The following is a 12,011-nucleotide window of genomic DNA, read 5'->3' as shown; positions in this document are numbered from 1 at the left end:
CTGCCCGTTAGAAGCCTTGCCCTCTACATAGTTCAGTTTGTCCTCCTCCTACACAAGACCTTCCCTCAAGCTGCCAGTTTCTCATCTCCTCTCTTCCTCCTTTAAAAATGACTTTGACTCTCTTTTGATTCTTCTTCTGTGTGCATGTTATTTCCCAATACAGAATGTAAGCTCCTTCAGGGTAAGGAGTGTTTAGTTTTGTCTTTGTATCCCTAGCATTGTGTCAAGCGCCTGCCACTTAACTACTGATTGATTGATATGTGTGCTTTGCTGTGATGCACTTGGTTTACAGTAGGTTTTCCCTTGTCTGGGAAGTGAGATATATACCAAAACACCAGCAAAAAGTGAAACTGAAATAGGTGGGGAAATCTAGAAGCTGGCTGGAGAGAAACGTAGAACTGTGATAATTGGTATCCTTTGTTAGCCTCTCAAGTGAATTTCTATTTATCAAGCTGTTGGTTTGGTCACAATAAAGAACAGTAAGAAATTTGTTTTGTCTTTTGGGATCATTTGGCTCAGGAGCTTTTCTTCTTCCTAAAGTCTGCCTTTTTTGATAATGCTTGTTTGATACATGATTGCATGCTTGACTTTTAAAAATAAAATGGGTTTATAAATACAGTTTGAAATTTGAAACACGTAGGAAGAAGAAAGGAAACGCCAGGAAGAAATGGAGCGTCAGCGCCGTGAAAGGCGGTACATTTTACCTGATGAACCAGCCATTATTGTACACCCTAACTGGGCTGCAAAGAGTGGCAAGTTTGACTGTAGCATCATGTCTTTGAGTGTACTTTTGGACTACAGATTAGAGGATAACAAAGAACATTCGTTTGAGGTAACTTTACTTTGATTTTGTCCCTTTTTAAACTGACATTATTTAATAGGTCGAGGGAGAAAAATCTTTGTTATTGCACTACACACGGAACTTTTCATACTAATAGGTTGACTTAATTAGCTCTTTTCCATCTAGCTTTGCTAGTACTGTCCTAACGTTATTTGTCATTATAAAACAATTTAGGAACTTTTAGTTGTCTTAAGACAACTAGATGTCTTGCATTTTACCATGTTAAAAGGTAGATACGCCCTTTTTCTAAAATAACATTGAAATTTTTCATGCCTAGATTAGAATGGTATTCCTTAATTAAAACAAAATGGAATAGCATTCTCAGACTTCTTGGCATAAGCATAGTGTACTATAAGTTAGTGGTATCAATCTCAAATAGAAGTAGATGCTTGCAGGCCACACATCAACTTTAGAAAACCACAGATTAGCATCATGTGTATTGTATTGTGTTTTTATTTACTTTGCTAAATGTTTTCCATTGACCTTTTAATCTGGTTCAGGTTGCCCACCAGCTACAAGTTTGATGCCTCCCCTCTACGCGCTAAAACACTGTGCAGTTTTATATTTTGGGTCCATGGAATAGCAAGGCCAGAACTCTGTGATGGTATCCATCATTTGGGCATAATCCGCTCCAGAAGGAAGTTTTTATTGTACAAGGTCTTTTTGATAATCCATGATTGTTTTGAATCCTTAATAGAAATTTTGATCTACCAGGCAGAATGGAGGAAATTAGGGGAAAATTTAGAAAAGAAATTTGTTTTCCAAACAGTTCTTCAAGGAAAAGAAAGAATCAAAATGAGAGAATAGCAATCCTATTCTAGGGTGTTAAATTACTTTCTTAATAGCTTTTGTTATCGCAAATGTCCAAGATCCCTTTTTGCTAGAAGCTGTTACAAGGATCAAAGACAAATACATTGATTGAGGTGAAGTGGGAATCATCTGTGTGGCCCCATGCAAGTCATTTGACTTCTGGATTTCATTTTGATCTCTTAAGATTCCTTCCACTCTAAATCCTGTGACCCTGTGAGTTCATTTTCTTATCAAATAAATAGAAGAGACATCCACATTCCCCTTGGATACCAGCTCCCAGTTTTGAGGAGTTTTAAGTTTTACAACTCATGGTTATTTTTGAATACCATTACTGGGATTAGTCAGACAAATCACTTCAACTAAGAATGGCCATGGTGTACTACAAAATTAACTATAAATATCATAGTCTTGGTCACTTTAGTATTAAACATGCTGCGTCTGTTTTCTTATTAAGTGCTTCATCATTGAAGAGGAACCATATTAATCCATTTCTCAGATACATTTACTACATGCCTATTATGCTTAACCATTCTTTTTTCTAGTTAAGGCTGATTTCTGTTCACATAAATAAGGTATGTATAGCTTGGTCTATGTCATATTTGTAGTTAATGAACTTCGAACATATGTTCTCTTTTTCGATTTTAACTAATGCACTGGATTTTCATTTTTATTTTATTAAATTACCTGTTATGGGAGGATAGACATTCTGGCTAATCAAATATTGATGCTGTTCCATGTTTGTAGCTAAATGACCAATTTTCAAATAATTAAAAAGACTTTGGATAATCTTTAAATTCTTCAAAAGAATTATGTAATGAAATATATTTAATTTAAAACTACATTAAACATAATGTAATTGTTGATTCAGAATACATCAAGATTTTGCAGGACCATAAGGTCATAATGAATATCAGCTGTCATTGAAATCTAGGACTAGATTAGGAAGATTTACTTTTAGTAGACTCTTGGAAGAGGCAGCTATATTACTATGCTGAAAACTGAAGGTTCCTCTTTTCTATTTAGCTGAGTATTCTTTGTTTCAAGGTCCAAAGGAGAAGACATTTTAAAAGGTGTTTTGTTTTATCTTTTACATCTTCGTGTAGGTTTCATTATTTGCTGAGCTCTTCAATGAAATGCTTCAAAGAGACTTTGGTGTGCGGATATATAAATCATTAATATCCCTTCCAGAAAAAGAGGATAAGAAGGAAAAGGATAAGAAAAGCAAAAAGGAAGAGAGAAAAGAGAAGAAGGAAGACAGGGATGATGACATTGATGAACCAAAACCAAAAAGGAGAAAATCAGGCGATGACAAAGATAGGAAAGATGACCGAGAAGACAGAAAGGTCTGCCACTTATCCCCAGAATTAGCAAAATATGCTCAGATGTTTCCACTTTGCACTTACTTCTGTGCAGTCTGTCTTCTTCAGGATTCTGAAAACTTCGTTTCTGCTTTCTTCCCACTTAATTTGTCATATAGAAAAGTTAAGAATGTCTTATTGCAATGTGTTTACTACTGCTCTTGGACAGAACACTCGTGTCTAGTTTTCTTAGTATGTTTATTCCTATGTGTTCCGAAAATTCATTAGGAAAAGAACACTTTCCCAAGTAAAATAATAACTTGTTGTTTAGGACTTGGAGAGATGCCTCTGTTTAATTTTGAAGCATTTTTATTACAGAAAGAAGACAAAAGAAAAGATGATAAAGATGATGATGAAACTGAAGAAGACAATAACCAGGAAGAATATGACCCGCTGGAAGCGGAAGATGCTGAAGACGAGGAGGACGGTACAGTCGCTTCTTTCTCCATTTCTAATTAATTTTTGCATTTTTTTAAGTGACTATATTCAAATTCCGTATTTTAGATTACACAAAATATGGCAGGGATTACTTCTGTTCTCTGACATCGTTGTTAATAAGTTATATTTTAAAGATAATTTGTTCCTTATCCACAATGAAAAAAATCTACCTTGAAAAATTGGCTAGATTGTGTGAAGTTTATCACCAAAATCCTTGCTTCGTAGGAAAGAGCTTTCATAAATTTGCTTCTATATCCTTTAGATTGTTTACTTACAGCTTTTTACTCTTCAGACTTTTTAGCTCCTTAGTTGTACTTTTCTACCTGGAAAGATTAAAAGCACAAATGGTATTTTGAATAAATGCCTGACTGTAACAGTATACGAAACAGCCTATATTTTAGAGCCAGTGAAACTGAACTTCAGAGCAGTTCAATAGACTCATGCAGCATCATATGGTATAAAACTGTGGAGCCAACATTAGAGCCTGGGTCTTCTGACTCTTCCTAAAATGATTGGGTTCCTAAGATTTAGAGCTGGCAGGAGCCTTTGAAGTCATCTCATTAAACCTCCTTATTTTACAGGATACTGAAAACCAGAGACATGGTTTACCCTCCATCCTCTGGCACCATAACCTAGGGCTTTCCATTGGTGATTTTTATCTCAACTTTTGGAGTAGATAAACCACATCTGGGCTTAGAACATTATCACTTATTATAGGTATTTGTCCCTAATTTGTAGTGAACTCTTAAAAGTCTGTGGTCAGTTTTTGACTCTACTTGCTATGATAAATTTCTTTTTAATCTCTTCATCATGATTTATGTGAATTAATAATTGACATTGAACACAGTATTATTTCCTCATGCATTTTGATGTTTTGTTTCTCATCACCCATTGCAAGTATCTTCCTGTTCCTCTTCCTAGTACTTTTAGTATGCAGGAGAATCTGTACAGTAAGTCTGTTGATGTTATTTTTAAGTAATAGTCACAAATATTTCTGCATACTAGATCTTTTTTGGAAATGATTGTTCTGATCTGATATTAGGAAATAGAAGAGTAATTTCTAACCCTCCTGTCAAATACTCCTCTTATTTAATTTTTGCTTTGATTGCTTTTACCTTTTATTCATTTGAATTTAGTTTTTTTTTTGCTTTCTTTTGACAGACCGAGATGAGGAAGAGATGAATAAACGGGATGACAAAAGGGAGATTAACCGATACGGCAAAGAGAGAGCTTCTAAAGATAAGGTACTTCACAGCGAATAAAATGCTCCTCTGCTTCTAGGTGATCTTTCTCTTTACAGAACATCTGTCACTTTAACAGAACGTGTTAACCTGGACATTTACAGGTTTTTAATTATTAGCTTCATTTACAATTTTCTTTACTTAAAAGGGCACCTTTCTCTCCATGGCTTACTTTTCCCACCTGTTAAACACGGGCTTCAGACTTGTGGCCATAGACCAGCCGGGCATTACTCAGTTGTTTGGCTGCACCCACCCAACACCCTGGCTTAGGGGCTACTAGATAAAGCGGCCCAGCAGCTGGAGCCAAGAAGTATTCGTTGACCTTTGTGCACCCCCTGACTGAAACCCTTTTGGTGTGCTTTGGGGTCTGGGTATCGAATGTCCAAAGCAGGGGTGGGAGCCTAGCACCTTGAAATTCCCACCCCCGCTTCCAGACTGTCTCAGACTTCTAAGGAAAGGATTTTCTCATTAACCTTCATTTGGTATCTACTGATACCTTCACTTGTCCTTCCTTTTCTTTAGGAAAAAGACAAGACACAGATGATCACGGTGAACAGGGATCTTTTGATGGCATTTGTTTATTTTGATCAAAGCCACTGTGGTTACCTGCTTGAGAAGGATATGGAAGAAATACTCTATACTCTTGGTCTTCATCTTTCACGGGCTCAGGTAGTTTGTTTTAGAAATCTCTAACAGTGAATGTACTGGGCTGGCCTTCAGAAATATTTTTAAAGGACTCTTGTAAACATTTTTGTTCATGTTCTGCACATTGGAGGGTTAGTTGGAAAAAAAAGCCTAACTCTCCTAGCCAAATTAAAGATTAAATTTGTAGTAGTAAATCATGCAAAATAATCCTCATAGCAGATCTTGCAAAAATTTATGTTCCTTGCAAAGTCGTGACAGGATTTTTAAAATCTTTTTTTAACTAACAGGTTAAGAAATTACTTAATAAAGTAGTACTCCGAGAATCCTGCTTTTACAGAAAATTAACAGATACCTCAAAAGATGAAGAAAACCATGAAGACTCTGAAGCATTGCAAGAAGATATGCTAGGTAATAAAAGTACAATATTTCAAATTTTGGATCTTCAAGATGGCATAGTTGATAAAAATTTGGAGATTTTTTTTTTTGTTTGTTTTTTGGAGGGCAATTGGGTTAAGTGACTTGCCCAAAGTCACAGGGCTAGTAAGTGTGTCAAGTGTCTGAGGCTGGATTTGAACTCAGGTCCTTTTGATTCCGGGGCCAGTGCTCTATTCACTTTGCCACTTAGCCACCCCTATTTGGACTGATTTTTTTTAAAAAACATTTGTTTTGTGGCAAAAGAATAACTACTTTTAAGTTTTAAGTTTGTACATTTTAATTCTTATATAGGAAACAGATTGCTACTCCCAACACCTACAGTAAAGCAGGAGTCAAAGGTCGTGGAAGAAAATGTCGGCCTGATAGTGTATAATGGTGCGATGGTGGACGTAGGGAGTCTATTGCAAAAACTAGAGAAGAGTGAAAAAGTCAGAGCTGAAATAGAGCAGAAGCTCCAGTTACTGGAGGATAAAACAGGTGAGGAAAGAGACCAGCCCATATCCCCTTCCTCCCCCATCCCACATTTTGGTGTTTGTGTTAATGCAGTGAAATGCAGAGGTTCTTTGTGGGCTGATTTAGTGCTGCTCTGCACCCCTGACTTCTATACTAGCTTCCCATGGAGGGTTGTAGGACTGTGGTTGCTAAACCTCTGATCTTTTATAATCTGGGTAATAAAATTACTTGGGACAATTTTGACACTGTCAAAAGATAGGGGTTTTCCCTGTAACCTCTTGTATTCTTGCACCTGCTTTAGAAATTCTGCCTAATTGGATTGTTGATTTAGAGTTAGAAATAAACTTGGGTGGATCCAGTCTGACCCACTCATTACAGATAAGGAAACTTATCTGGCCAAGAGACACATTCATTGACTTACTCAAAGTCATGCCAATAAAACTGGAAGAAAGGAAGGCAGGGAGTGTTTATTAAGCTATGGCGAGACCCAGTTTTGAGTGCTTACGTTCATTGTCCCCTTTGAGCCTCACCACAGCCATGGGTGGTGGGTACCATTACGGTCCCTATGCACACTTGACTTTTGAGCAGCTTTACAAATGAGGCTTTAGCTTTCTAGTGAAACTGCAGTGATGTTGATCATTTGGAATGCCTTATTTACAGGTGAGGATGAGAAGACTATTTTACATTTGGAAAATTCGAACAAAAGCCTAACTTGTGAACTCAGAGAAGTCAAAAGGGACCTTAGTCAGCTACAGGAAAACCTGAAGACTTCAGAAAACGCAAATTTGCAGTTTGAGAACCAACTAAATAAGACAATCAAAAATTTATCCACAGTCATGGATGAGATTCATACTGTTCTGAAGAAGGTGAGGCTTTTTTACCTTTTCCCCCTTGCTTATTGTCATTTTTGTGCTTTGTTACATTTTATTGTCTCTTGGTGGCAGCACAGTGTTTTATCTAGTGATGCTGTGGCTACTTTTCTAATACTTTCATACCACTCCTTCCGTACATGGTCCATCACAAGGGGCCCCTTTGATTGAGTGGTCTTTTCTAGGTGACCATAGAAGGAAAATATATCCTTAAACCTTTCCTTTCTGCTCCACATCTCCTGCAGACACATCTTTATGCCTCTCATTTTAATAAACCAATATATTGAGCATTTATCTTGTTCTCAGTAGTGTTAGAAGACAAGAAACATGAATGCAGTCCTTGTCCTCCCTGAAGATAATTATTACTTGGTTAAGGAAATTTACACACACAGAACTATTAAAGATAATGTAATTAAATGCTAAATTTTATAGTGTGGATGACATGCTGAATATTTCTCATTATTGTGACACATTAAAAACTACTTATAAAATTCTCAAGCTCAATTACATTTCTGTCCTAACCAGGCAATGAGTTCTACCCCTATAAACCATCTCTCACTCAAATCAGGATGAAATAAACCCTCCATAGGGAAAGAACTTGCTGCCCCTGAGTGTGGGTTCCTGTAAGTGGAATGGACTCTCCAGGGGGTCCACATCATTCAAGTTCTTCTAGGCAAAGTGAGATGATCATTTCCCAGAGATGAGATTTCTATTCAATTTAAAGGTTAGACTCAGATAATTTCTGAGGTCCCTTCCAGTACTGTCCCTATCCAGAGCTCAGCAGTTTCTCAAACTTCAAGAAGAGTGGATGCAAATAAATGAAGCTTGTAAAGCTTTTTGGTTCACACTATATAGCACTATAAATTTTAGATAAACATGATAAGGGGCAGCTAGGTGGTGCAGCGAATAGAGCACTGGCCCTGAAGTCAAGAGGACCTGAGTTCAAATGCCTCAGACATTGAACACGCTAGCCTTGTGACTTTGGGCAAGTCACTTAACCCCAATTGCCCTCCAAAAAGCAAATAAAAAAAGAGATAAATCTTGTGTTATGTTCAAAGCTGTCCTTGTTCATGTCTCTGCTTCCTTATGTTCTCTTCTGTGTATTAAAAAAAAAATTTCAATAGACATCTTTTTTAAAGGCATCACTGTTATGAACCTTTTGACCTAATCCCTCCCCATCCCCCCCAAAAAAAAACTGAGAAGAAAAGGTTCCCTTTGTAACAAATGAGCATAGTCGAGCAAAATCAATCCCCCCAGCAACCCAAATTGTATGTTACTTTCTGTGTGCTGTATTCATCGCCTTTCTATCAAGACATGTTGAGGTCTGCTGGAGGACATAATTGGTCATTAACATTGACTAGAGTTCTGAAGTCCTTCAAAGTTGTTTTTCTTTATATTCTTGCAGTTTTTGTACAAATTTTTCTCTTCTCTTCACCTAACAGTATTAATTCATACAACCTAATATTCTGAGATTCTCCTTTTCATCATTTCTTATGGCACAATAGTATTCATTACATTCATATATCACTGTTTGTTCAGCCATTCCCTAATTTGACAGGCACCCTCTGAGATTCTAGTTCTTTTTTCCTTTTAATTCCCTCCTTTAGGATTAGGAAGTTTGTTTTGATTGTGAGTATTCTCTCCCCCAGTATTAATCTTCCTGTTAGTACTACCCCTTTCTTTCCTCATTTTTCTTTTAAGTTTACTGCATTTCCACACCAAATTGTTTGTATGTTCAGCCTTTCTTTGTTCGTTTATAAAATGAGCTACATCCAGTGTTCCCCCTTCCTCCTTATCTGCATAATCTCATGCACCCAAATAACTTCACTCAGTGCTCTTTGATAATCTTCAGGTTCTGAGAGGAGACTTGTTTGTGCTTTCCCCCCTAGAATGTTAGCATCGCCCAGCTTCTTCGAGTCTACTCAGACAAGTTAGCTTGTCTAGGTTTCTCTTGACTCTTGTATTTGTATTTCAGAACTTTTTTTTAAGATTTTTGTCTTTATTAATTTGTTTGTTTCCTTTTAGTTTACAAGATTCTGTTCCACAATCCCCCCCATGGCATTATGCATCAAGTATAGGATCTGCATGTAGCTCTGTTCTTGTCATCTGAAATTGTTTATGCTGGTCAGTCTTTGTTCATCCCACCACTGATGCTGAACTGGGGCTCTGCATTGACCCCTACCTCCCTTGCTCAGGCCCCCTTGTATTGTGGCAGTTCGTTCAGAAGGAGCCCCTTATCCTGGGCACTGCTGTGCCACTCTGGTGGGCCTCTCCTCTCCCTGTCCTGGACACAGACCCTTGCATCTTTCTGGCCTAGTTTTGGCAGCACTAGGAGGCTGCCGTCTCCTTCTTAATGATGGTGCCGTTCTGGTGTGGGAAAGTCACTTGCTAGAGTTTCTCCTTGGACTTCTTTATCATTATATCACTATTATCATTATTTATCATTACATCATATCATAATTGTCATTATTACATCATCATAGTCTGTCCATACAAGCGCCATCTTGGTCTGAAGTCTCTTCCCCTGCTAGTTTTACACTTAGATGGGCACTTGGAAGAGATTCCTACCAAACTTTTCTAGTTGACTCCGAGGTGAGTGGAATGGTATCCAACGTATTAGTATTATGTCATTTCCTGTGTCTTTAAAAATAGTTTCATTTTTTATTATGTTCTTTGGTGTTCATCATATCCAATGCCTCCTTCTGATGTTTCATGGGTTGTTTTTGTTTTGTTTGAGGGGGAGGGGCACAGTTGCCCAAAATAAATACTAAGAAAAAACAAAAAGAAAGCGCTCCAGCATCATCACACGTGGTTTTATTTATTTATTTATTTTTTGAGCAATCAGGGTTAAGTAACTTGCTCAAGGTTACACGGCCAGGTGTTTCTGGGTGTGGTGCTGAGTGTCTGAGCCCGGGATTCAATCCCCAGGTCATCCCGACACTGGAGCCGGTGCTCTTACTCGCTGTGCTACCTGGCTGCCCCAATCACATGTGATTTTAAAAGTGAATGAGTGCGTTCCAGATGTATTGGCTTTTCCTTTATAGTTCACATTTTAAAAATTTTATTTAAAGAAAACTTCAGTGAAACAAAAGCATCTTTCTTTGTTCATTATTTTGTAGGATAATATGAAGAATGAAGACAGAGATCAAAAATCCAAAGAGAATGGTGCAAATGTATGATAAAATTTGTTTCTGAGAAGAATGGTGTTACATAATGTAATATACAAATCATGATACCAGAATGTTTGAAAGTGATGCATGTTTGATTTTAGTAGTATAAATATCTCCTAGTTTGAAAGATGTATAAAGTTTTATGAATGTGAGTCTCTGCTTTTGAAAATTGCTTGTAATTCATAGCATTCAATTTACTAGACACTCTTTGAGTGAAATAATTTTGCAAAATGTTTTAGGATGAACTTTGTTATAGTTTTAACCCTAATAAAGTTCATCAATTTAATGGACAGTAGCAAGTATTTAATTACCAGATGTCTTTCATAAAAAATGTTTAGTAAAATCGAAATTTCTTTATTTATAGAATTATCATTTTTAGGTTTTTATTTTGAATTCAGTCCATCTTAAAAATCCAGTGTAAATCAAAATAGCATGCTGCATAATTTTGAAAGTTTTTTTGGGGAACTCAACATTTTTTACTCACCACAAAAAGCTTCTTCCTCCTTCTAATCATATCCCGCCTCTCAAACTGCTTATTAAAATTCAAGCCCCATCACATACTTGGAAAGCAGTAGTCAGCCGCCATTATTCTTTGGGTAACTTGGTGGGGTTTACATGAAAATGAAGTGGAGCCTTATTTGAGTGTGTTCATTGTGCTCTATTATCAAGAATTCTGCTTTCCTCAAGAGTGTTTATAATGTAAAAACATAGTGATTGAAATGTATAGTTCAATTTGAGGCCAGTAGATGTCAGCATAATGCCTTACATGGAAAAAATATTGTAATTTAAATTAAATTCCTTTAATTAGGATTGATTTTTTTTTTAAATAGTTTTTCTCTAGTTCTGGATGTTGAGGAGTTGATTAGCTCTTAATTGTAAAAAGTAGGTTAAATCTGTTACAAAGCTGTGAGATGATTTACCATCTTAAACAAAAAGGCCTGTTTTAAGTTTCATAATACTTAGTGATGCATATTTCCAGGGAAAAAATTTTTTAATGAGATCTTTGGAGTTTTCTTTTTTGCTAGAACAACAGATTTTTAGTCTTGATGTCCCAGGTAATCAACTGTGAGAACACGAGTGCTCCAAAGTGGATTCCCACAGCTGCTCTCACTCCCCAAGAGAAGGGTTCAAATGCCCAGACAGTTATGTTCCAGTCTGTTTTTGTCTGAAGTTGCCGAATGTTGTGTTTGTTTGGGATTCTCTGAAAGACCAGCTCATGTACAGAAATGTTTCTTTCTCTCTGAGCAGAGATTAAATGACATAGAGTGTAGGTGAAAAATGTTCTTCTTTATTTTTTAATTAAAATAATTTTTTAAAAGAAGATGAGCTTTTGACTCAAGAAGTTAATGCTGTAGTTCTTGAACATTGAGTTGTGTTTCTGCCTCTCTCGTATCCTCTCATCTCTGTGCAAACATCGAGCTTCATATTTGTTTATGAAGAATTAATTCATCTCAGAACCAAAGAGAAAGGCTGGGGGTGTGTCAGGCTTCTAATTTTCCAGGTAAAATAAAAGCCAGAATAAAGCAAGGGAAATGAAGTTTAGACCATCAGATTATCAGTGACAAGGCTTTTGTTTGTTCTTTTTAGTAAATTTTCTTAGATACAGATAGGGGTGGACTAACCAGATGTCAAGCCCAGACACAGAAAAGTCAAAGGCAGATGTGGAAAAAAAAAGAATTGCAACATTTTAGTAAGGGCTTAAGCCACCTTTTGTACATTAATTTTCATGCCACTTCATGATAAGGGCTAGC

The 12,011-nt window shown here is 36.7% G+C and overlaps 1 protein-coding gene across 1 annotated transcript in view; it reads left to right on the top strand.

The window, feature by feature from the left end:
* The window catches only part of CCAR1 (cell division cycle and apoptosis regulator 1), a 52,247-nt gene extending 40,666 nt beyond the window's left edge, over positions 1-11,581 (top strand). The window contains exons 17-25 of the mRNA XM_069071476.1: positions 641-832; positions 2,755-2,994; positions 3,328-3,436; positions 4,609-4,691; positions 5,211-5,357; positions 5,621-5,741; positions 6,060-6,245; positions 6,882-7,087; positions 10,210-11,581. Coding sequence (XP_068927577.1) covers positions 641-832; positions 2,755-2,994; positions 3,328-3,436; positions 4,609-4,691; positions 5,211-5,357; positions 5,621-5,741; positions 6,060-6,245; positions 6,882-7,087; positions 10,210-10,269 — 1,344 coding nt within the window. The 3' untranslated portion in view covers positions 10,270-11,581. The remainder of the gene's footprint in view (positions 1-640; positions 833-2,754; positions 2,995-3,327; positions 3,437-4,608; positions 4,692-5,210; positions 5,358-5,620; positions 5,742-6,059; positions 6,246-6,881; positions 7,088-10,209) is intronic.
* Positions 11,582-12,011: the final 430 nt, after the last annotated feature.

The sequence above is a fragment of the Petaurus breviceps genome, unplaced genomic scaffold (assembly GCF_028583685.1).
Source record: "Petaurus breviceps papuanus isolate PSGF00001 unplaced genomic scaffold, PetGlider_PUasm1.0 90825, whole genome shotgun sequence".
Taxonomy (NCBI): Eukaryota; Metazoa; Chordata; class Mammalia; order Diprotodontia; family Petauridae; genus Petaurus; species Petaurus breviceps.
This window is presented reverse-complemented; position numbering and strand designations above follow the sequence as displayed.